We start from the raw sequence: 26,682 nt of genomic DNA, 5'->3' as shown, positions 1-26,682 counted from the left end.
AAACATCGGGTAACCTCGATCGGCTGGATCAATTGATCTAGTAGTCATTGAACTTGTACTGCAACCTTAATAAACTCTACTAATTAAACAGTCGCTACAATTACGTGCGGTAAGATGAACTCTATCGCACAGCGAATTAGACTTGCCGGTCCATTAAGTCCTTTAACGACTTCAGTAGGTCGTTACGCCAATAAGAGATAGAGATAGAGACGGCGACGCTTGACCGTGAACGGTTTAGAGGACTGCCACAGCATGCCAACTGACCCAAGATTAGTAGGTAATTAGTTAGGAGAATCATTGTTAGATAGTTCTGCAAAAGATTCGCCTCGCCACTTACAACGCGCTCCCACATTGTCACATCCTGGTCACCGAGTTGGAGCTTATATTAATGGAGAAAGGGAATTGTTGGAGGAATTAACGAAAGATCATCTTTACTTCATTACTAGAGTGGAAAAAGGTTGCATAGTAAAAGATTCCTGATTATTGGGGATTGGTCTGTCACATCTGGAAGGGCAGATAGGTCGAGTCACTGTGCACCGTGAAGGTCCTTCTCGTGATCGAACTTTCTTTCAAACCCCACTTTATTACACTACCAAAAATCCCAAAGCTCAATAAAATACTGGATAAGTTTTTTTTTATAAATAAATCAATGATTTTATTTTTGTTTTCTCTGCACTTCTAAGAATGGCTTGTGATTTCACGTATCTTATCTTTTCCATGTTGCGTGTTTTCTTTTCACCTCTTCGTCACATAATAGTTTCAGTTTTCTTTTCTCTGTATATTTGCGCCATGTCTCTCGAAATGTAGATCATTATTAATTGCATGTTTTCCTCCCGCGTACAGGCTAATATATCCATACACATACACATTCATCATTGTTCGCATCCATCCACGCTTATACACCACGGGTTCTTCCGTTTGTATTCCATTACTACTTTTGCTCTGATCTATCTCCTGTTTACTCTTGCCCAACCCCCACCCACTATTGGAACAGATAAAATTAAGGGATTGAAAATTATACACACACATACTTTTACTCATACACCATTTATGATTCATCGTTGTCCTTTTGTCTCGCTTCCTTTACCTTTCGCTTCACTCTTGTTCTCATTCGTTCTGTATTGCATATTCGTTCCATTCTCATTTTTGGTGGCATTTTCGTGGTTCATTTTGAATGCGTTCACAACATTCTTCCCTTTCAACCGTTTTTACTACTTTGTTTTACGTTCCGGTTTGTCATTTCTCTCTTTTCGTTCCCTTTGTTTTGATTACTTTCTTTTCATTGAACGCTACAAAATGTAGATCTTTCCTTTGCTAAGCGTTTAGAGACGGGACAAGGGTTAGAGAGGGTATAATAAGAGATGCAGTGATTGATAGAAAAAAAACTTTACGATGTTTGTGTACAATAAATTACAACAAAACAAAACCTAAGACAAAAACAGATTCTTAAAAAGATGGGTGGATTTTTGTTTTTTGTTTAATCCCTTAACGATTCTCAATCATTGTTATGTGTGTTTGCACACGTCTTCTACAATTTAATACGTAAAAATGGAAATTTGTTAAGGCGTGTTTGTATTTTTATGTTTTACTTCTTTTGTTTCTGTATCCGCGTTTCGGTGATTTGCGGAAAAGAGTTGTGTGTGTGTGTGAAGAGAGAAATATAGATACTGAATAAATTTGGGACCTGTTTGCTACTATCGGAGCTCTTGAAATATTTGGGACAATCTTCCGATGGATGGGCATGTACTGTTTTTTATCTTTCACACGTTCTCTGCCCACACTTACAAGCTATTCCGAGACAAAAGGAAAGGGGAGACTGGTTAATCATCCGATCGGGTGGATGAGTTTTCTTTTTCCACCCCATTATATCGCGTTCTATGAACCTCGCCTCTCAGGTGTACCAAGTTTGGGGGGGAAATGATTGCACAAGTCATTTTGCGAATTGCATCTCATTCTTGGAAAGGAAAAATCTGGGGTCGTAGAGTTGTTGTGTGAAGGTGGAATACTTAACCGCACTAAATCACTAAAGATAATATAGAGTTAAAAATATACAAAAAATTACTATTACCAATGAAACGAACGAGAATTACGACAGATAGTGCGCGCACTCTTGTGTGTTTGTATGCTTTTCTCCTCTTCACTTTGTTATCATGTTTCCTTCATGTTTCCTCTTTCTCTCGTTATATCCTACTGGTGCTTCTTTTCAATTTGAGCTGACTATTTATCCACACCTTCGGCCATTTTATACTCTTCTTCTAAGGCTTCTGTTGTTTTCTTCTCCTCCTCTTCTCTCTTTTCCTACTACATGATATACGCGTCCTTCCGATGCACTTTTCCACACATGCACGTCTCGGCACGCACACACATCGATTCGATATATGATGGCAAACTGCACGTGTTTTTGCATTTTGTCTGCATTTACACCATCATCAAGCTATTGGGGGCTCTTTTCGTTAAGGATGTTTCTAGGGGATGTTGGATTCAGGGTAAGGGATTCTCGGGGGCGGGAGGGGGGCAGTTTTTGTTTGTAATAAATAATTTAATTCGTTTAAAATCTTTCCCACCGGTGTGAGGGGGATGGTGTAGAAGAAATAATTTACAAAAAAATAAAGAAGGTAGTAGTATCTTGAAAGAGGTGGGATTTATAAAATTACTCAACATAATAATAAAGTGCATCATTTTAACAATATCGAAAAAAAATGAAGCAAAATCCTGTCGGTTTGGATTATCGGGCACAGCAGGATGGAGGGGGATAGACGCGATAATTGAATGTCGAGTACGCTCGGGTTCTATCGATTGTCGCGTGTTTAGCTACAAATCATTCTACAGCAACAAGAATTGTTCCCTTGCGTATGTGTGCCCCGTCAAATTTAAAAACCGATAGATGAGTATGGAACTAGTAATAATGATTGTTCCACCGTCTGTTTCCTTACAATTTGACGCATGGTGCATAATTGCCCGACATCCCCCACCAGGTTGCTGTACATGTTTGCACGTTCAGGATGAGAATGAGTGTGCGTGGAACGTGTGAGAGCATGGTTTTTTTGTTTGTTTGTTAAATTATCTGTTGCGTCTCTCGCATGCGCTTACAAAAGTTTGCTTTCTCTAGGATGCTTGAACCTTTTTATTTTCCGAATAGGTCAAAGAAAAGGGAGGGCTTTTCAATGCAATTAAGAGTGAAGACTTGTGTTGAAACTTCACTGTACGAAAACAAAATCATTTCCTTCCAGCTGAGGCATCATCAGGAAACAAAACAATAAATAGGATAAAAATGTATGCCAATACTAGCTGAAAGGTGATGATGATCCCACGAGACGGAACCACATCAAAACACATCCATTTCCGGGCGCTAGAACAAACAATGTCTACATTATTCCCAACATCTCCGTGCACTAAAAGACTGCGCTAACGCGTTCGTATTACTCGAACGCGTTTGCCCCACACACTTCACTACGTTTTATGCCCTCGTTCTTTTCCTCAACCTGTTCGATTCGCTCATCTACGTGTCCACTCTGTTTTAGATGGTTCGAACGAAGTTCACCATCAGCATTTTCCTATAACTCTCTCTCTCTATCACTTTGCTAGTTGTCCCCTTTGCTTTTGCTTCATTTGTTTCGATCTTTTGTTTTCTCCACTTGCTTCACTTTAAATAAATTTAATCACATTTTCTTCTTCTCCTGCTACAAAACTCTTCTCTACCGCCGTGTATCGTTTGTTTTTGTTTCTCATAAATTAATCTTATTTATCAGATAAAAAATACTTCTTTTTTCCTAACGTTCGTTTTTTGTTTTTGTATGTTCGCGTGTGTATGTTCGACCAGCACGCACACGCGCGTCCTTCTCGCGCGCTTGCTCATTTTGTTACGTTTTGCCGCCATTTCGTCGCTACTTTGCGGGTTTTCGGCACCCTTTATTACACACACGGGTTAACGGTGATGGTGTTTTTTGTTGTTTTGCAAGACTCATCACTCGGAATGTGTCCTGTGTTTTAGTAATGTCACAATCTTTTGTTTGTGTCCCTGTTTCTTTTGTTTTTTTTAAGTTTAACTAGCGTAAATCAAACTTCTTACTGGTGTGCTCGTTCCACCAAGCTGCTGTATGTGTATTAAGCACAAGGAAACAAGGATAGACACACAGATACACACACACATAAAGAATCTGCGCGCTTACGTTCGTTCTACTTCTCAGCAAGCAAAAAAAAACGAACGTGGATACATTATATATTCGAGATCAATTGCGGTTTCTTTTCAATGTTTTGCTTTATAAAAAAAAGGTTCAATTTCACCGTACTTAATAAGATTGGGCGAACGTGGAGCAACAACACGGTAAGGCCCCCGCCGAACAGTTTGCAGACTGATCCAACGGGCATACGCCTTCACAAATTCGTGCCTCGGAGGAATGGACACACGCAAAATGCAGCGATTTGTATTAAAAAAAAATGTGAACCTTTTTTCTGTCATGTTAAACAAATCATCAATCTTGTTCCGGGGGTACAGTGTAAGAAGATGGTAGCAGTGGAAAGTTTAGACGACCTTCTTCGCTCTTGCACATGTTCTACCGTTTGTCCATTCTTTTCTGTTTGTTCGCATAAGTGTTTCCTTTTTGACAATGCTCTTCTACATCCTTCTTATTGTACATTTAACGAAAACATACACAATTCTACAAACAACACGTGCTACTACAACACCGGGGAGACATAATGATCTGCTAAAAACAGGGAAAGCTTGTCTTACGTTTACATTACATATGTTGCTGTTTCTGACGCTGTATTAGTTTGGCATTAATTTTCGCGTTTAATGTTTCACGCAAGATGCAAGAAACAACAAATCTTGAGACGGGCCACACGTTCGTATTTTATACCTCGCTATTTGATATTTTCGCTTTGCTCGGTTCAGAGGATTGTTTCGTCGTTTACCGTCGTAGAAGATAATAGTGTGTGTGTATTTGACTATTATTTGATATCTAATTCTTCATTAGACGATTTCGCAAATTTCACTAGAGTTTCATAAAATGTACGGTTATTTGCAGCACAGCTTTGGGGTTTACACGGTCCACAAATCTGGAACCTAAACTCGTTTCGCATACTGCAAAAAAGGAAAGCAAGGATAAAGTAAGAAACACTATTGCTTTCGGTCGTTTCGATGAAATACTTTTCGCAACAGGTATGCTACAAACGAAACACTGTATGCTGAACAAACTAATTGCCTGTTCCCTAGAAAACCACCCACCGTGTCTCTGCTTTCCACCAGCCACATCTGTTCATCGCGAATGGCCGGAACTTGCGCTGTTTTCACTCTGTCTGGTATAGGTTTTTTGTCTGTAATTCACTGTTCTGGTTTTAAACACTAATAACACATTCAGTTACTGGCTTTACGATCAATACGAGCTTTCAAAAGGTATATCTCTCGTTTACTTGTGGCTGAGATGGTAGGTTCTTCAACATTAGTTTCCGTGGATTTTGTTTATGTTTCATCTGCCTTCACGCGCTTGTTTGCCTGTTTTCTTTCGGTTGCTCCAATAAAAATCGTTGCAATCGTTGTATTGAAATTCTGTTCTTTAAAAAACAAAACAAACGAGAAAATCAATATTATTCCAGACAGTTCGTGTTGTTGGTACAAAACAAAATAACATTTGTAAACATAAACAAAAAAATGCTCCCTCTATCTTCTTTTTATCTCTCTCTCTCATTTTGCTTTCTTCTGTATACTGCAAAAGCACAAACTTTCCAAGATGTTCGCTATTTCTTTGCTTGCAAATATGTTTCCTGTTCTGTTTTCGTGTTTCTCTCTCTCTCTTTCTCTTCTTCTCCTTTCTTATCATCATTTGAGCGTCGCGTAATTCTCGTCGTTCCGTGTTCCATTGAAACGTGTATGATTCCTTAATAATCGTACGCACTTTAACCCTTATGATGGTGGCGAATGCTATTTTCAGCAAACTAATTGCGTCCATTTATGTTTTTTTCGTTGAAACGTGTGTGCACGCTAGCAGTTTGCTCAAAAGAGATTCACCTTCACAAAACACAGTTGTGCTCTGGTTATTAAATGTCACTTGCTTGTGTAATTGCCATTTTAAACCCTACACAACTTATCAGCTAGGGATTTTTTTAAACCGTTTTGTATATTTTGTACTTTTTTTGATTTTCCTTTTATCTTTCTTTTTATGCTTGCATATACTTTTGCGTAACTTTTCAGAGATTTTTATTGTTTTTTTTTGTGTGTTTTGTTTGCTTTAGATTTTTTCGCTCATTTTTGTTGTTTTTTTGTTTCATTTCAAATAAAGTTTGTTCCATTTTTACGATACGAATGTTCAATGATGTTCTGCAAAAACCCGCCTGCAAACAGGCGTTATGTCAATGTAACCAATTCTATCGCGAAACAACGACAACTCTCCACTCTCAACCTTACACGATTCATAGATCTTATCCAACGAATTAAATTGTTTCTTTTTCTTTTTTGTTTTCTGACTGCTCTTTTTTGTTCTACACTATATAATGAAATAAGTGTTATAGAAATATGCATTCTCTTACAAAAAAAGGGGAGGAAAACAAAATAAAATTAACATTACCAACCGAAGTAGTTTCCCGATACTTGCAGCTTTGTTTGCTCCATCGTTGATGTTGGATGAGTCTCCGTTTCCACACACGCTGTTTCCCCGCTGATGTTCCCGATGATGTTTATGTTAAATTCGCTGCTGAACCGTGTCACATAAGTTCATCTAACCAAAGCAACGAATTTCTCTCTCTCGGTGTGCAATCATGCTGGAATCGTTTCTTTGGGTATGTGCTTATGCGTATTGCCACGATGCCTTGGTCAACATTTGTAACAGCATATTTATCACTTCTTTGATTCTTGTTTCTTCTTGCAGCTGGTGATGGTGTTATCACATACGGAGAATGCTACGGAAAGGTAGCATATTATCCTTTTTGTCCCCATCTTACCCAACCATGTTTTTTTTCCCTCCTAGCAATATTGTCCACCTTGTTCGATGGTAGGTCAGGTTTCAGAAGGATGGTCAGGGATCCTTTAAATTTCTTCACAGCGTAAAGCAAATCTGCATTGGGTTAGTAACACCGATGTAACACACGGTCAGCCGTAGAGAGTGGTGTTCAAACGGTTCATCCTGTTTCGCAATAACAGTATTGTGATAGGGGTGTTTTTACTATTTTCATGCAGACACTCTGTCTCTCCACCTCGTAATCGCTCGCGATTGGAAGCGGAGTTGGGAGTTTTGTTCTGAAACACCATTTTCCTCCACACCATGTACGACTCGATCCGAAAGTAAACCACTAATATGTAGGAGAAAACAGAGAGTGTTGTGCGCGCGTAAGTGTTGACGCGATTCGATCGTTCGAGTTTGATCATTTACTCGTCAACAAACTGTTCACAAACTGCTACGATCGGCGATGTTGGCCAATCTTCTCCATCGTCTTCGGAGCTTACGCTGCCAGTTCTGATGTGGTGGAGGAGCATGAGAGGAAAAGCAATAATTAATTTTTACAACGGCCGTTTTCCCCCCGCTTGTCTAAAATTTGCGTCAACCACGCTAAAATAACGTACCTGAATCTAAGATTGTTGTTGCTCATGTGACCATGGGTATGATGATGTTCGGCAATCGTTGGCAAATAGGAGGTCAACTTGTCAGTAGGACGCAGCACGCGCATAGTACGGGATGAAAGTTTCCATACTAGCCGCTGCTTGTACGGGATCTTATGCTGACCGTTGTAAAGCGATAGAATCTTCGTCACAATACTGTGACTGTAAAGGAAGCTGCTGTCCGGGATCTGCGAGAGTAAAGGCGATAAGAGGACGTACTTATTATTAATAACCGCTTGTCCAGAGAAAACAAAAGCATCCACAGCCGCTGTGTACTGTGTACTTACTCGACAGAATTTCTGCAGCTGGATGGCGTAGTCAACGAGATCGTGAATCTGCTGATGTACCAGACCGTTGTCCTTGTTCGCGCTAACGTACACATCCATCTGGGTGAAGATCATCACGAGCGCCAACTCGGACGGGCGAATGCTAGCACAGCTAGCGTCGCACGCCAGGATTTCTAGCCGCATCTCCAGATCGGCTAGTGAGATGGCTGATTTGAAGATTTCCGACAGCCCGAGCGCATTTGCAGCCTTCTCAAAGATGTAGTAAAACAGCCGGATGAACGAGAGTGCCGTTACCGGGGCCAAGTTCATCTGGACGCCCAGCTTGTTGGCAACAATGTCCGCCATTCGCACCAGATCGCGAGACGTGCAACGGCACTGCCATAGGAATAAGAGAGTACAATTCAATCATTAGCAGGATTAAACAAGAAGCTGCAGAACATATTTAATAATAACATAGTTTTTTTTTATATCAAAAAACCATACATTTGTTTCTGGGAAATGTACACAAAAGTTACATGTGCAATAGCAAAATTGTGATACGATGCGTTTTACATAAGAGGGGACAAATCTGGTTTCAATTGTCATAACCATCACCCCTCACCGACCTATGCGAATATCGAAACATAATTTCGTTTATGTTGAACTTTCGTTCTCAGGTTCAGCACTGCAACACTGTGAACAGCGAAAGCCAACCCTTAGTTTGCTACACCATTCAGACGGTGGATGTAATTTATTTACACGTACATAGGCATGGGGAAAAGGGAAGATCTACAAAGAAATAGAAAATCGAGCCGAGTGTTCAGTGATTGAACGACAATTGAAGAAGCCAAGCCCAGTATAAGAGTGGGGAAGCTACTACCGGTCATTGCTCACGGTCGCCTTTAAGACCGGGGCTTGATAATCAAACAACGATATGTGTGTACGCGAGCAGAAGCCCACGTTTGCGCACTTCAAATTTGTATCGATCATCATACACGATCCCCCACACCCCACTGTATTGGTTGCGTGAGTGGCTATGTTTGTTTACGCGTTTGTCTGGATACATTCGGTCGGTTTCGATGTTACGACGCGCGTTCGCTACAGAAATGCATGCAAAGAGTGCGTGCTACAAGTCTGTTTTTCGTTGTAGGGACGGCTAATGGTGGTGTTGATGATTGTTACACTAATCAACAAACACACACCCTCTTTGCTATAGTGGCCTGTGTGGGGGTACGACGTTTAGCTCCAATCTAGCAGTGTGCCAAGAGAGGTTCATTTGTTTACCTATATGATGTGACCTAACCGCTCTGTCTACATTGAACCAATAAATAACGCTAATTTTCGCCCATAGAACTAGAGCGATTTCATGACAAAATAGCAACAGTAACATGCAAACTCATCATCATTATGATGGTCCTCTGTTGAAAACGGATATGTCAGCTCAACTAACACCATCCTGAAGCTCCAATCGAAAAACATCTCGCTACGATCGTACGTTTATTCGGTCGTAAAAGATCGATTTCTATTTTCATGCCCCTTCGGACAAGCGATGCGTGTCAAAAAAAGGGCACCTCGCGTTTAATCTTGCTGCAGGAAGGGTGTGACGATGTTAGTGCAGTGAGGGGGTCTGTGTATATATAACTCTACAAATAACACTACATTGCGCTGTGGATCAGTATGAGTAGAAACATATGCTGATATAATTTGGTGGCTAGTCTAGTGTTTGTGAAAAGGTTCTCTAGATCATGCCAGCGACAAACATGTAATATGCCAGATCTTCTTAAACCGAAAGTGGTAGTATGTGTAACATCTCTCCGCCATGGTTCATCGGCTGCCCTCGAACAAATATTATGGCACTGTGAAAACTATGTGAAACCATGCTACTCTACAGTCTTGTCTCTTATCCACAGTAAAACTTACCTGCGAAATAGCAATTAGATCCTCGGTGTCGATGATCGGCATGCTGAGCTGCTGCACTGCCAGATGGAAGGAGCTGACCGAAATGCACGCCATATGCTTCGGACGGACCTTCATCTTGGTCAGGAAGCGATCAACCAAGTTAATGGCAGCGAACAGGACATCGTTCGGTAGCTCGTACCAAACCTTCAGGCAGCGCAGCACATGGGCAGCTCCATCGCGGGTGCCGATCGTGATTTCACCATTCTGTGAAGCAAAAACAAACGGAAGCACATATAAATAACGGTGTCACTGGCCTCGCATCAAGGATAAGCATTAGTGGGTGAATATTCAACGATGGTTTGAAAGGAATTGGGAAGAAATATCTCATCGGCGCATAATAAGCAACAGCAAAAAAAAATATGAATGATCATAAATATTAAACAAAACAACACTCAAACAAAAACATGAGATACAGGGTCAAACCGAATCAACAATTTCTTTACAATGTATCAAAGTTCCGCGCATAACACAGATTTCATTTTTACAAATATAAACAAAAACAATCTCTTGGCCTCCAAAAAACTCGGAATCTTCGGAATGGGAAAGCGGGATGCGCGAAAACGCAATGGTGAGATTATGTAAAAATGAGGTCAAAAATAACCTGAAACTGAGTCCCATCATCATATGGAAGATTGTCAACAACGGGTGTGCGCGTTGCTGTTCCCGCTAACTGCGTCTCGTGTTGGTGGTGTTACGGATGTTTTCTTTACCAAACACACGGCATGAAGAAACGCATACCCGGATGAGGGACGGACCCCGTTTGTACGCACTCACACTGGGAACGCATACGACACACAACCACCCACCCACCCAACCTTCAATTTTCACATCTTCACGAAATATTTTCAAAGTGACCACCACATACCACCCCAAAACACGATGGGTTATGGGAAGGCAGAGGGTTGTAAAAAGACACACCTCGGGAGAAGAAACGGTTGCCCCGCAGCATAAAGAGGGCTTCTTTACACTGTGTTGGACTGTTCGAACGACGTCACATCGTACGATCGGCTTCATCAAGATCCGAGTTTCATATTTATTATTTTCGACGATGAAGTATCACGTGTGTGTTTGTGTTCAACACATTGAACATTTATTCATTTGTTGATTACGGTTAAGCTCGATAGATAGGACACGACCTACTGCTTCCTACCGCCTTACTTTGCAAAACAAAGTTACGAGACGAAGGACGTCACGTAGGTTTTGCCTATCCTTCACACAACGAAACACAGTCGCGTTGCGTTCAACTACGAAGGCAATATGTCGAGAAGGACACATCCTACTGCATGACAAATTATCCACCCGTCGTAACACACCGCGCCCTCATCAAGCCCGTATGCCAGCAGAAAATAGCTTTAAAAGATCACCACAGCTGTTACCTGACGCGCCACATCGTGTGTCAATTGCCCAATGAACCGTAAGCAAGAAGGAAAAAAAAGTACACCCGCCGTTTTCACATTTGAATAATCGAGACTAGATCAGATCTGCCTGAATGGCGATGATGGGTATGCTGTTGTTGTTCATGCCTGAATAAACTTACCATACCATCGATACATCGAGATGGATGGAAAATAAAAACGGCACAGGTAAGTTTATAAAAAGATAGCTACAATATGCACACAAAAATGTAGAAATACATTACGAAACGCGGCCAAGATTCGTCCCAATGTGTGAAAACTCTGTGTGGTCAAAAATAAAAGGAATATTGCTGTCGCTCGCTGCGTTTACATCCAAGAAAACTCATAAACGAAGTGGGAAAGAGTTCCTGCAAACAGTGCAGGCGGGATCGAAGGGATCGAACCAGTTGACATTGAAACCGAAAATAAATCTTGAACGCCTTCCTCTCTCTCTCTCCTTGTGTGCAGTTCTTCCACACCTGTCCACATACAACAACCCCCCATTTGGTCGTCAAACAACTGTCTCCTCCGCAGCACAAAACCTGTATGCGCGCACACGCATACACACATTAAAGTCGATTTGTTGTGTCTCTTATACGTAATGATGATTCGTCTTTCCTTTGCTATTCTGGTTTCTACTCTCTTATCCAGCACCGAGACAGGGGGGCATACTCATGTACCATTAAATGGCGTTCGTGTTGTGTGTGTGTGTTCTGTCCCAAACGGATCGCATCAAATCAAGCTAATGGTACACAGTTGCAAACTGGTTCTACCGGTTTTGGGCCAAATTTCTGCGTCTACAGTAGCTCTCGGTTGGCGTCATCTGCAAACCAGAAACAGCAACAAAACTTTTGCATCTTTTATTTTCGGGCGATGCGACACAAAAAAAAACCAGCCACAGCGATCGGAAGTGATCGAACGAGCTACTGTGCTGGATCGATTTCATGTGTTTGCACTTGTGATGCATTTTTTGTTTGGGATGATTACTTCCACAACACACTCGGCCGCGTATCGTCCTCCATTGTCAGAATGTAACACAGTTTATACCCAGCTTTGCATGACGTGTTCAGCAACTACATACGACAATCCACTGATTTGTGTCCGACATAACAATGTCAATTTCCCTTCTCTTTATGTTCCGCGCTCTAGTGTGCGAGATCTTCCGACCGTGACGGTCACGCACGGAAGATGTAAAAACGGGCGAGAGGGCCAAAAACGATAAACGGACGATGGTATCCCCCCTACCCATTACAGGCCATTCGGTTTAATCTACAACACACGACGAATCTAGAACTAACGTTTAGAGAACTGTGGATGAGAAAAGTGGGGAACGAACGTGTGCTTCGATGGCACTTCCTGAATGAGTAGACGACGCGCGTTGAAGCATTAAAAATTTGGAAGGAAAACAGCAAAAATAAAAAAACGGACACATAATGAAAGCATAGGCCTCCAATTGTATGCTGTTCAACAGTATAAATAAAGAGATGCGCTCTAGCACTGCTCTGTTTGCCTCCTCTGCCAACAAACGGAACTGTGTTTGAACATTTCCTCTGTGTCCCTCTTTCTACATCTGCATACATGGTATACTTATTCTATTGATATATGTTGTTGTTTACTTCATCCATATGTAAATTCATCGTTTTTTAATAAACGACCTCTGATTGTTTTTCCGTTCGCCTACTCTCTACTTCTTTCCATTTCTGTCTGTATTTCATTTCCCCCCTTGCATTCCTTCTATATCGGAGGATGATAAAAAAAAGGAAAACTGTGAAACGGTACATCTTGAATCACAGAGCTGAAAGAAACGGCTCGACTAGAGCGACGAAACCAAGCGTACACAGACGCACGCCACCACATGTGGGAGAAATTATTATCAAGTGATTAACAAGTGATTAACGTACATCCAACACACAACCGGGCAACACCAAACCGGGACCGCAGCAGCATTAGAGCGCGATTTTATTAACTTGAATGATGTGTACTGTAGACAAACGCCCCAACAGCCTGCCCATGTGAGACAAAACTAAATACGCGAGTAAGGAAAGGGCCCACCCAGCAGCCAAGGAATCAGTTGTGCTTAACAATCCATTCTTTCTGTTCCGCACCACCACGGTCCGATGAAGGCGACGAGCGGACGCGTCGCCGTGGACAACGAGTAAGTTTCTATTTTTTGTCCTATGCAAAGTAACGAACGGCTGCATGATCATCTCATATCACAGTGGGGTTCGCCTGCATCTAAATGCACTAGCGCTTTTGGTTCTGTTACACTTCACACAGCTACTTCTAGAGCGGGTGCAGCCACTGGTGCAATTCTGTTAGAATGCGACAACACGTAGCTAAAGTTAAATGCGTTGCCGGCACAACAGAACGTGGAAAGTGCACAGATACGCAGCAGCGCACTCGAACGGGTTTCTTTACTTAAGCAAGCAAACCGAACACAAAAAAAAACCCCTGTACCCTAATCCAAAATGGCACCTTCGTTCGTTCTATAGCTAAGGCCACGCCGCCATTCATAATTGTATGCCCAGCTCTTACCATAACTGGATGGTAACAATGTTTATTAGCGTATGCATTTACATCGAAATCACACACACTACTTAATTGCCTTCATGTATCCTACCCTCCTGCAGAGCGAGATGCAGGTCCCTGTGTACAAAAGAAATGGTTCGCAACGCGAGGTAGTTATCAAAAAAATTATTGAACAAGAACTACAATCTCGTTCCCATCGGCACTGCAATGGTTAGAGTTGTCCCTCAAACTTGTCTGCTGCGAGACGGTACTATGGCCGAGTATCATTTCATGCAAGACAGCACACACTATCATCTTCTGCCGCGGGTATGACGAACAACAATTATCCGATTTTCTATCGGTTATCTTGCACACAGAACGAAGACAACAAGTCTCCGTGTGGTGCTGACGTACATGGCCAGAACCGCTGCGATAGGTAGAGGAGGGGCTGTTATTATTGCTGCTTTATCACACATTATCACGCAGTGCGCTCTGGGTACAGTGCACGACGGGGTGGACACACCAACACATACCGCCTCACGTTTCACAAAAAAGGAAGTTTAGTACAGCTTCGATTGTACACCACCCTCGGGGCCACCTCATTTTGCCATCGCTCTCGCTCGCCGTTGTTGTACGGTCGTTCACCTTTTTCCAGGGGTAACTTTTCGGTTTCATTTTACCAGTATAAAACGTACTGATAAGATTCCGAAAAAAGAAACGGGAAAATCATGCTGCAAACGGTTTTTTTTTGTGATTGAATGTGGTGTGATTTTCGCTGCACTAGGTGTAATACCACCCAATTCCGATTGCGAGTACTATCAGGAAACAAACTTCTTTGTTTTTGTTTATGAAAACAGCATTCGTTTAGCTCGTACACGATGAGTTTGCTATAATGGTTTTATGTTCTCGTTTTCGCCCTTTCTACCAAACGCTATCTGCATGTGATAAGAGCCAGCGAATGATTCGGCAGAGATATTCATCCCTATAGATCCATGTGTTGCTCGTTCATGAGGAGATGCACCCTTTTAACCTAAAACTAGGTACAAAATCACAGTTAGTCAAGACATAGTTAAAACCTTCAAACAATCCAATAACATGAACAAACTCATTATCAACACATCGTTGAAGATGTATGAGCCTCCCCGCTCAAAGGGCAAACTCGTAAAGTTCACCTTATTGATCCAACACTCAAAACACGGGGCGGCACAAATACTTGAAGGCACCTGCTAACGTTGAAGTGTTAAGAAGACATGCTTAGCAGCGATCAGATACAGCCCCTATCGTATGCCACTCCGTCTTGGGCGGGTGTCATATTTGTTGGGTGCGCTATCAGTGGGTCATGCCATCAGACAGACAGGCTCGGTAAGCAACGCGGTGATAATAAAATATGCCATCAGCGTAACGGACAAATGGGGTGGATGTGTGTGCGTGGTTTGGTGGTTATCTCTTCCTGCGGTCGTTCGGACGAAACAACAGTACGTCATCCACTGTGTTGTGTGGTTTGAAATGTTTTAATTTATATGCAATATGAAGCCCAATTGCAATATGAAGCAAATATATAGCACGAAAACTGGTACCATCAAACCAAATAAATAGTTTGCAAGAAAATCTATAGCAAACCAACAATTTCGTTAAAAAAAACTTGCAATCTCATCTATCTAAAATTTGTTTTCAGTCAAACCAAACCACATTTGGCAGCTTATAATTGAGGAAAAAACAACAAAATGAAACGATCTCCCCTAAGCCATCGTTCTAAAAATAAGTGACTACGTGATCGTACACACATCGCTCCCCTATTCTACTCTTCTACAAGGGTAATATTGTGCAAAAAAAAAAAACAATCTATATCACAGCATAGTACGCATACAATGCTACAACATCACACTAACAACATCGCCACTGAACACACATATAATATTCCAATTCCCTATAAGCAAATCTGTATGGGTGACACTGTGAACATTGTTTGATGAGCAAAAGCACACCACAAAGCACGACGCAATGTCTGCAAAACAGGTTTTGTTAGGGACCTTCCAATAGCCTAAAAATGAGCTGTATGAGCTTGTTTAAAAAATCGAACCAAAAAGAATATTTCATTGGTCCGTCCCCGAAAACGGATGTTGTGTTTCTTTGGGATGAAATCCCGCAAGTGTTGACGAACACAGAAAAAGACTCTATGTTGACAAATTTGGCAGATGTTAAATTTCACAACATAACGAAAAGATTATTTGCCGAAAGAAACTCTCGAACAACATCCTATTAGTTTCACAAATTATGAACGTAATTCATCACGATCGAAATGCGATCATGGATTGTGAACCTGAACTGACAAAATCTTATACTGTTTACTTGATTGTACAAGCCGTTTTACGCAGATAAAGAAACCTTCCCCTAAAGGAGTATTACAGTCTATAAAAGGTGGCAGATAGACACCGAAACAACAAACCATATCTTTGTTTGGGTTCGCTGATAATGACACGCATATATGGTAAACAGAGCTACTACAGGAAGAAATAAACAAGCTTCATTTGCGACAATTGTGTCAATACATCCGAAACATGCCGTCTATTGTTTCATCCCCGCACATTTCCATTGTAATATTCATAACCTTTTCCTTTCTTATGAAATGAATTTTTAAATTTACGCTTTTCCACTTGAAACTATTTTTTCAACCCATTAAATGGGCCGTGTTCCGTCAGGGCAAGGATTTTTTCGTGCACCTACAACGATTATTGAGAAACAATCAGTGAGTAATGGCATAAAAGCATGCCCATAATTCACGTGTGCAATTTTCATGCATCGCCTAATCGCCTTAAGCGAACAGCTGTGGGCCCACTGGCAGTAGCTAACACGCCGATGATGGCACAACACACGTGTGCGTCGTCTTCTGTGTTCGAGAGAGTGTGAAGAAAATATTTGTCCGTTCGCCCAAATGCTCCTTCTTCTGCACACATCGGTGCAACGGTCCGGCGGGGACTTTGCTGTGCGTGAAAAGGTGGGTGAGCGGCGAGTCATTAAAACTTTCGATTTTTGTTTCGTTTTTCGCTTGACACCGCCACCGTTGTTTCACTCGATACGAAAAGAAATATGCTGGCTGGAATGTGTGTTGTTTCTCTCCCCAAAAACAAATATGCGCGTTTGAACTTGAAAATGCAAACCACGATCGTCCACAAACAACACGCGTGGTGTTTGGGGCTGCTGCTAAAAAGGGTTTTTTGTACTTCTGCCTTTTCTGCACACCTCGAAATGCGGCGAATTTAAGATGCGCGATAGTAAAATGAAAGTAAAAATAATTTGATTGCTCTCTCTCTATCTCTCTTTGCTACTTACGACTGATTGTTGCGGCAGGTAAAGGTTCGGTTGGTACTTCGGTTCCAGGGCGAGCAGTTCACTCAGCTTAGCCATCATCTCCTCGAATGTCTGTGCTGGCATTGCTGGTGTTGCTGGTGCTGCTGCTGCTCCGATGATGGTGCCGTTACATGTTGCTGATGGTGCCGATGAAGATGATGATGAAGATGATGCAGTGTTGGTGGTGTGCTTATGTGGTGAGGTGCACTTAGCCGCTGCCGCTGCCCCGGCAGCTCCGACTAAGTCCTGGCCATCGTCATGATTGGCGCATGCCGTGCCGTCCGCGGCGGTATCCATCATCATCGGGTGGTTTCGGTGGTGATGGTGGTGGTGATGATGCGGCGGGTAGTGATAGCTGGTGCTTTCGCTGCCCGGGCCCGATGAGTGCATGGAGCCGCCGCTGCCGGTGACAGTGGTGCCACCGCGGCGACAGTCGTGCGACGCCAACAGAACTCCATCAGCAGCATCCGGTGTCCCAAGCCGGCCCTCCTCTGACAACATCCGCTGATCGTGATGCATCGTCTGGTCGTGCGCATGAACGGTTGTCGGTGGGCTCATCATCATCATTGGCTGGCGGTCATCGTCATCCTCCATCATCATCAGGTGGGTGGAGGTGGACGTGTGTAGACCGTGGCCGCCGATGCCGATGGGCTGCTGGTCGATGTTGTTCATGCTATCGACAGAGTAGCAGCTCACAGGGACAGACATACTGAGGGCTGGCCTAGTACCTAATACACGAACCGTGTAAAGGGGATTTTCGTTACCGTTCGTATCGTTTGCAAACAACAGCGCGTCCGAACAAAACGGATTGGAAGTCCGAATAGATCGTGCACAGTGATCGTGTGACGCCCCGCGAGATTGAACGGGTTTGGTATTTGGTTGGAAGGTGGTTAGGAAGAAAAACAAGAGATTCGAATTGTCGTAGAAAAATTAGCGTTTAATTTTTGAATAAATGCAAAAACTCCAATCCAACGGACGTCTGAATTGTTTCTTTGATTTTTCTTGCTCTTGTAAACAAACGGGAAATGCTGCACACAAGCCAATCCAATAAGCACTCGACTGTAGCCTGAACGCAACCTAAACAACACACCACCGCGATCACTTTCGCTGTATGTCTGGTTAGGCTGTTTCACGTCGTGTACTATTTCAATTGGTTGCGGAATTTGCAAAACGATAGGTACTAGTAGTGGCGATGGTTACGCACCGAAAACACAGTTCAGACACACGGATGTGACTGAGACCGCTTTTCGCGACAGCCGACGTAACCTTTATTTTCTGAAATGTGACACTCAGAAAACCCTCGTTATTTCTCTCCTGTATCGCTTGGCCACTTTTGCTACTCTAGCTACTTCGGTTCTTCCGTTCACACAGTTCGATTCTTCAAAAAGCCAAACAAGAGGGTGCCAGTTGCGGATGGGTGTGGATTCTCTTCCAAAGTACGGAGACTTCAACGCGAGTATACACCAGTTGGGTTCGAAACGCGCTTGCGAAAGTGCGACGAACTAACTTTAATACTCTTTTTACGGTCTGTCTGAATCTCGCACGTACTTATTCGATTCGTACACCCGCCTTGTACACCGGGCCAGAATCGTGTCGGAAGAACTCTATTGGCACAAGCTTTCGACAGTAAGGAGGACGGATCACAAACCCCTTTTTTTCTTGTGATCGCGTACGAGCAACTCGCGTCGTTGTTTCTCGCGATATTTCTTTACGAGCTGCTCGCGACAGTGTTCAAACTACAATCTCTTAGTCCTTCGTACACAGCGGTCAGTTAAATCTCGTTCACCTCACCGTGTGGTTCGCGGCGGTGAATCTTCGACCGGAGACACTCAGGAGAGCGTGCACCAGGAAGCTATTGAACTGCAAACGATCTAAAAGACCTTCGTACGATTTTTCTGGTTAGCCGACGGTTTACTTCTTCGGTTCACTACTGCTGCAAGGCCGTACCCGGGAGGTGGAGTGGTTTTTGTGCTGGTTGTATTCTCGATCGTTTTGTATCCTTGTTTTGCGCGGGTTTTCGTTTTTTTTTCCTTTTGTTTCGCCAAGCAATTTCCACAGGGAGAAGATCGCTATCGGAGTGCAGTTGATCACGAGTAGAGTACTGAATATGCAACACACTGCTGGCTTCAGCAAGAAGATAGGCACGCAGGATCTGTTGCTATCCTTGAAACAAGCAGGGTGAGCAGCGATCAGCACGAACGATCAGTTGTAATAGGTTGATGAAAAATTTACTGCCACACACGTCGGAGAAGGAACAGCGCGCTCGAAGGGAAACAACCAGAACAGAACCAACCAAACGCAGGCAGAGAGGGAGCGGCGTACTTGAACCAGAATACGTGGGCTAGAACTATTCTGTCTTGTCTGTCTACTCTGTGCTTCTCGCTATGCTTCAGAGCAAGCAAATTAGCGATCTTGCTCTATTTCCGTGTTTTTTTTTGTGCTTCTATACACAGGCTCAGACACTTACTTCAAAATCTGGAAAATTTAACGGAAACGGTTAACGCATATCTTTGGTGCTGGAAAATCAAAATAAGCAGGTTAGGAGAAACGACTGGGAAAGAGGGAAAACAAAACAACCTTTGCGTAGGTGTGTAAGGTGCAACGATAATAGGAGATAGATAATAAAGGGAAAAAGGTAGGCCGTAACGTAGGCGTTAAGGAATGTGACCCCTGCTAATGCGTGTCTCGATGGGTCACCGTCTATTCAGGGCTTAATTGTATGCTTCTGTCTGTACCCTAGGGGACAGAAAGTCGATAGGAATTCAGGAGACGAGACAAACATTAACATTTATTGTGGATGGCATTCACTAATAGGTAGGCATGAGAGACACTTTACCAAAACCACACCATCATACATCATTAGCAAGTGCACATTCTTGAGGATTGTAACATAAATAAACAAAACTAGTTCTTATCCTGTCCAAATTCCCGCAATGAATCACAGCTACGTGAACAGTGTCCTATTCCCGATTGTATGAGTCATATATGTTTGTGTCATATATGAACGTGTGCGTAGGGTGCGAATCAGCTGAAGAACTTATCTTTTCCCGTAGAAACGCTTATCACGCGTAGCCAATTTCCTCCAAAATATAAATGAATATAGTATATGCTCTTCCTTTTACTTTCATAGTCTTAGACCCTAAACTGGACGGCGATAATTCAAAATACTCTTTTCTTTGATTCATCCCTTCCCGGGTACGTCCCACTTAGAAACGTAAAACCGTTAGAACAGTAAAGTACTGTACTCATTATCACACCAGCACTGCATTATCAGCGCCAAGGCACCGTTCCCCGCGTTTAAGGAGGTTTGAATCTTTATTTTGTTTTCATCTTATGAAACGGCTTTCAACGGTTCCGCGTACAAAGCAAATAAACATGCAATTAAGCCGGGATGTGTTTGCTGATTGCAGAGCCGGCTCCCCCCATCGACGGGAACACACCTCCCCGAAGGTTATGGCATTAAAAATAGCGAGCAGTTCGAAACTACGTCCAAGTGATCACGTTTTTAGCAACGCACTGCAGCAATCGAATTGTTTCAACAAGGCGCTTTTTGCAGCGGATTGCTTCCATTTCTCGTGCGCACCACCCTAAAACTCCATGCAAAACACATGTGCAGGCCACATGCACGCACGAGGGTTACCATCTAGGGCGACTCTCACTGACTGACGGAAGCAACCATTTTGCACCCGTCGATCACATACAATGGAAAACAGTTTGGAACATTATAGCTGCACTGGCTAAACTCCAATGTGCTATCGACACCCAGGGGGCAAATGAGACAGTGGAAGTTGGGGTATTATGTTGCTTGGTGTGGTGATAAAGGTTGCCCATGTTTAGCACCAGCTCCAGCAGGGCTGTCTCGTAAGGCCTGAACGTGCGTATCACGCGCTACACACGAACGGGACCACATTAGCACACAAAGCGCGCAAGAGCTTCCGACCGAGTGCATACGGTCGGTCTTTATCAAGCAACAAAAGCACATGGACGATTCGATGGATTTTAGTTACACCTAGCAGAAATGAACAGTTGATCAACACGTGACACAACTAACACTGAAGGGCAGGTGACACATTTGACTGTTCGTTTTGCGATGACGGTGTGTATTATAGGGAAAGTTTGTTTGATGCAATATCACCACCCAAAAGGTGAACACAAAAGTATGACCCCGGATTTTATACACCGCTTGGGGTGTGAATCAACTGGCATTGAGCTAATTAGTCATAGACCAGAAGGACTGCACCGATTCCGAACAAGGTCAAAACGATGTTACGCCGTATACACGATGATTGGTCGCACAGCGAAAGAAAATAGGACAACAAGTTGCTTGCTTCGCTTCTTAATTTGCTACCAACGTCCGTTAGTACATATCTCATCGAGCCACTTATCCGTTCTCACTGGGAAATTATTTTCTTCGTTTCCATAGTGACCAATGGTTTACTACGGAAAGGAAAAATATTTTACGTATAAAAAAAACAACATGCATATGCGCACAACAGAACACGAAAACGTTGTGTCGCGAAAATGCTGGTAATCAAAGTCGGCCAACGAAGTAGGGAAAGAAACGCCTGCCTTCTTTGACCCCGTGTGCTAGTCCTGCCTGTCCCCCTAGACGATCGTGGAAGGTTTTGTTTATTTGCGTCAAGTGTTTGGTGAGCTGTGACGCCGTTATAGCGTCACACAACAAGCCATGGTGTGCTGTTGTGTCGATGCCTTGAATGCGTTTATACGTATCATGGAAGGCTCTGGAAGGAATCAAATGAGGATCTGATGATCTCGTCATCTCGATCAGCTTGTGCATAGCTTTTTTCATCCATTTTGATGGAAGGGTGAAAAATGGGCAGAAAAATCAACACACACACGCATAAACTCAGAGGATAGAGAAAACTTCACAAGTGCAGCTCAACATCAGCTCTGTTCTACTGTATCCCCCCCCAGCTGGTTTATGTAGTGGTGTGTTGATTTGTTGTGCAAAATCATACACCCCTTAAGGAAGAGGGTGGATGAAAAAGTAGCTTGAGGGGTACATAGGGAGGGTGAATTGTATGTAAATTAATTCCCGTTTTTTGTGGCCTCTTTGCAAGTGGAATGAGAAGGGAAGCAAGTGGAATGAGAAGGGAAGCAAGTGGGGGACTATGCACGATGGTGGTTGCCCCTTCGAACTATTTAAAACATATCAAGCTCAAGACGATACAGACACACACAATAAAAACACTAACAAAATAGTGGATATTGTAACGAATTCCACGGTACCAGCTAAGCTTACATAAATAAATTAACCTGACCTGAAGCTATTTTTGTTAATATAAGTTGTCTATTACTGGGGACATTAAAATATCACTTTAAAATAATCTTCCATCACTTCTACTGTACTGTGTGTATCTGTAAAATGTATTTTGTCTCGAATTTCTCCACTTGGAGAAGCTCCAAACCCGTCCATTTTCCCCAACATCAACCCCATTTATTTTTCTTTCGCGATGTTTCGCGCACTGAGAAACAGATGATTTCGCTTCGGTTCCATCTCTCCACATTCATACCTACACAACTAACACACACCACTGCTAACCCATTCACATATACCATCACAGCGCAAAACGAAACTGCTCCACACACCACTGTGGAGAGCAGCAACATAAAGCAAGCTGGTGGGTTTCATAAAAAGAGAGAAAAAAAATGACATGACCTGTTCAGCGATTGCGCTAATGAACAAAATTTTCTACATGCATTTGTAGTGGTGATGAAGATGATGTTGCGTTTGGTACTTCAGTTAGTTTCTTTTTTTCTAATTTTTTCCTCCGTTTCGCTTAGCAACAGCACAAAAAACAAATGCGTCACCTCGCTAAAATTCGAGAACTCACATACAATGGTTGGTAAATTCACGCACTATCATCCCACAGTAAAAATATACCCTGGCACAGCCTGGTACAAACATGTCCAATCATGTAACCCAATCCAAATTCACGTTCAAACGTGATTTGCGCTTGGGATTCACGGGAATGGTGAATCGTGAAGATGCTCACCATCATTGCGAGAAACGACAGTGAGAAGAAGCGTGATGATTTTGCGAAATTTCTCACCACCTCTCGCAATAACCATTATGTTTCTCATCATTCTGGCCATGAATTAGACAATATAGTCTAATAAAATAAATAATCTTAAACGTCCACACAACACACATGGGCGCACTTTTTGGGCTAAAAAGTAAATATTAACCCTTTGTACTCCGCGCAACCTACGCACACACACACAAACACACACTGCTCTCCTTCGCTGACATCACATTCCTACAAGGTAAAAAAAATCAAGATGGCCGCCGCGTGACCATGCCGCGAGGTGGTAACACATTTGGTGGCTCACATTTTACACTATCTTTCACACCTTTTACCATTATTTACGAGCAAGAAAACGGTCGCAGAATACGATCCTTCGGGGTAGGGAAAGGTCTAATCTGGATCACTTACCCGGATGCTTCCGTGATTGTGGCTCTCACTTTTGCGTCACCCCAGTGTCCAGCCAAAAAGAACTATTCAATTCGGTATTAGATTCTACAATGACGACCCGTGTGGAGAGTTGGTCGGGCTTGAGCTGCTGAATCTAGCACATTCGGTCGCTGCGTTGCGCTGTGTAGAGTTTGCGTGGATGTGTTGGTGCGATGAGCTCTGGTCTCTCTCCACAAGTGTCGAGGGTTGCCCCACGTTCACGCACACTCTGCTACGCTGATTGGGTCTCCACACATGCGTTTGCTGTGTGTGCGTGCAGTGTTTTGTACTGCTGCTGTTGCTATCTCTCCACTAATGGTTTTCAATTTTCGTATTTAGAAATTGTCGTTGAAAATGTTGCGTCAGTTTGGGGAGTTGAAAATTTGCCTCACAGCGTTCTTGTTTGATGAAGTTGTGTGTTGTTGCTAGGGGTAGTTTCAGTTATCTATATAAAAATAGGGAAAACAAAAAGAAATAAAGCTATCAATGAAGAGAGAGAACAGAAAGACGCCAATGCAATTTTAATGTTAAACAATCATATTCGTCACGAAGCGTTACGTCCCTGAACTCGTACTACAGGAGAGGAGCAGAGAGTTTGACTCCTCACAGTTCCGTGTTCAATGTCAGCTGGTCAGGAGGAGAAGGTCTCTTGTACCGTCTCTTCCTTTCCATTGCATCCTTGCTTGCATGTAGTTTTGCACATTCTCAAAACCTTTCAATTGAAATGCCCTTCTGGCCTGGTTCGGGTGTTCATTGCTCCTTTAGATGCGCAACCTTCACCCTCTTTTTGCGTACGCCTCATAACACCTCCCTGCACACATCCTCGACTTACCTTTGGGATTGTGATGATGAAGGATATTTTTATTTCAAATGTTGAACTCTACTAAACTCCCCCAAGAGTGCAGATTGGTGTTAGCTTTCCGTGGATGTTGTTAATGGATGAACTTACGTATAATGCACGCACAACGAGTGTTAAAATAATTTACAAATCACAAACATTTATCTTCCTGAACTACACTAAACTGGCAAATAAGTTACACGCTTTAGTGGGGGGCTCCTTTTTCCTTATCGCATCCCACCTTTACAAGGCTGAACTTTGTGTTGTTGTGTTGTGGGTATTTTCAGCTACTTTTATTCCTATTGCTACTTCTCGGTAATCGCGATGGGGGGAATGCACACACAACACACGGGGCGGGACGAGAGCGCGCGCGCACGCATATATCACAGATGATGTTTGTTGTTTGGTCCGTGGTATTAGGGCAGCTTTCACCTTTGTGATGGGACCATCTTCTTCCGTTTTCGAGCAGGTTGTCACTTTTCGCAGAAGCTGCTGCTGTTACTACTGTTGCCACCGCTCTAGGTCGCGTTGTGTCCGTTCGCACCGTACGCGTTCGGCCGTTTGTCGTGCCTTTTGTTTGGCTGTTCGAATCGCGGGCTCACACAACAAACTGTGTTGCGCTACTGTTTATTTCATGCGAACCACTCGCCCGTTCGCTCGCACGCAATCGCAGTAGCGCTGTCGCGCTCTCGCACTGGACGACGCGAATCGCGCTGGGTGTATGTGTGTGTGTGCGCGGCTGTACGCTCTTGGCTTGCTTTGTGTGGTGTCGCGTCGAACCAGCTGTGCGTTGTTGTGCGTGCGAGATGTATATGGTAATGAGCCTTTTTCAATGCACAAGCATATCAAACGTTTCAACCAAGGTGCACGACACACTCATTCCTTCTCTTTTGTTGTGTGCTTGTGTTTATGCTGCCATTCCCCTTCCCGATGACTGTCCCCTTATGCTAAACCAAGCTTGAGAGCCTCAAATGCTTTGAGAGTCCGTTATGCTGACTCGCATCCAAGCATAGACACACACACCACACCGTTCGTTGCTTGTTTTTGTACGATGCGCGTTCGCAGCGATAATACACTCCCACACAAATGACCGTAATGCGGAGAAGCAGCGCATTTACCAGCCAATAAACAAAATGATGCTTTTATTTCATCATCCCTGTGGTGGAGCTTAATTTTCTCGCCAAGTTCCGAAACTAAAAAAGGTACACGGTTGTGGTTTTTAGTGCATCAAATTTCACTGGCTCCCGTAATTTAGGAGATGCACATGATACGCTGATAGAAAACGAGCGTCGCTTGCTTCCCATTCCAGCGTATTACCTCTATGTTTTAATTCTATCACAGCTTTGATGGCAGGGGAAGCTTTTGGAGTCTTTGCTTCCTACCGATGCCTGTTTCTAACCCCTTAGCAACGCAGGAAAATGGTGACGGTTAGAGGAGAGATTATTATTGCACCCTTATTACCGTATTTCATTCCAGCCTGGCTCCGGGAGTCGATATGCGTGTGTATGCCGTTTTCCTGTGAATAGTTCCGGGGGACGATGCTTGGGGTCCGTTTTTACCAAAAGAGTCCTTCAGAACGATGATTCGGCCATGGAGCGCGCGTCCTATCCGCGTTCCACCTCACTTTTTTCACTGCATTATTGGTATTTGAGGGGTGTTTTATTTTGTTAGATAGCCGCAAACTTCACTAATTTGTTGTTTGTTACAGTTTTTCCCATCGAAAGGTACAGCTACAGAGTGAAAATTGCTTTTCCGAGCAAAGGCAAACGCCTCCCGTGCGTCTTCGCGAAGCTAACGAATTTTTATGAAGCGAGTCAAACAAAGAATGCGCTGTCTTTCGCTGTGTGTAAACAATTAAGGGGTGTGCAAGTGTTGGTATAATCCGGAACGTTATTCACCACTTTCATTTCACCACAAGCACCATTAGGCGATGGTCTGTACTTGGTTAGGCGATGCTTGTTTTAAAAGGTGATAAAATTTAATAAAAATACTAAAATTCACGGTTTCTTAGCGATTGAGTAATCTTCGGGAATCATGGAGTTTTGAAGATTCATGAATATGTGAATATATAATCACTCTGATAGGAGGACAACTGCTGGTCAGCCAATCCATATGCCATGGAACGGAACAGATGGAAATCTGATGGTGCCAGATCCGGTGAATATGGCAGGAGCGGTAAATCATCCTATTTAAGGGTATTAAGGTAGTTTTTCACAGGTTTTGCAACATGTGGCCGAGCATTGTCATGCAGCAGAATAACTTTGTCGTGGCGTGATGAGTATTTTGGCCGTTTTTTCACGCA

At 43.1% G+C, this 26,682-nt stretch overlaps 1 protein-coding gene across 1 annotated transcript; it reads right to left on the bottom strand.

Annotated features, from left to right (window-relative positions):
• Nucleotides 1-1,635: 1,635 nt before the first annotated feature.
• LOC128298202 (cyclin G) lies at nt 1,636-26,067 on the bottom strand. Its single transcript, XM_053033948.1, has 7 exons — nt 25,842-26,067; nt 23,525-23,987; nt 17,049-17,794; nt 9,778-10,020; nt 7,879-8,253; nt 7,556-7,779; nt 1,636-7,448 (listed from the first exon to the last, which is right to left on the bottom strand). Exons 3-7 carry the CDS (start codon nt 17,772-17,774, stop codon nt 7,361-7,363), a joined length of 1,656 nt encoding a protein of 551 aa, XP_052889908.1. The 5' UTR covers nt 17,775-17,794; nt 23,525-23,987; nt 25,842-26,067; the 3' UTR covers nt 1,636-7,360.
• Between the last annotated feature and the right edge of the window lie 615 nt (nt 26,068-26,682).

The sequence above is a fragment of the Anopheles moucheti genome, chromosome 2, assembly GCF_943734755.1.
Source record: "Anopheles moucheti chromosome 2, idAnoMoucSN_F20_07, whole genome shotgun sequence".
Taxonomy (NCBI): domain Eukaryota; kingdom Metazoa; phylum Arthropoda; class Insecta; order Diptera; family Culicidae; genus Anopheles; species Anopheles moucheti.
This window is presented reverse-complemented; position numbering and strand designations above follow the sequence as displayed.

Excerpts from the sequence above, each read along its gene's own strand:
- LOC128298202 (XM_053033948.1), bottom strand. The coding sequence starts at position 17,774 with ATGTCTGTCCCTGTGAGCTGCTACTCTGTCGATAGCATGAACAACATC. Across the intron at positions 10,021-17,048 it reads ACCTGCCGCAACAATCAGTC|AATGGTGAAATCACGATCGG; the intron begins GTAAGTAGCAAA and ends TTTGCTTCACAG. Across the intron at positions 7,449-7,555 it reads AACAACAATCTTAGATTCAG|AACTGGCAGCGTAAGCTCCG; the intron begins GTACGTTATTTT and ends CCACCACATCAG.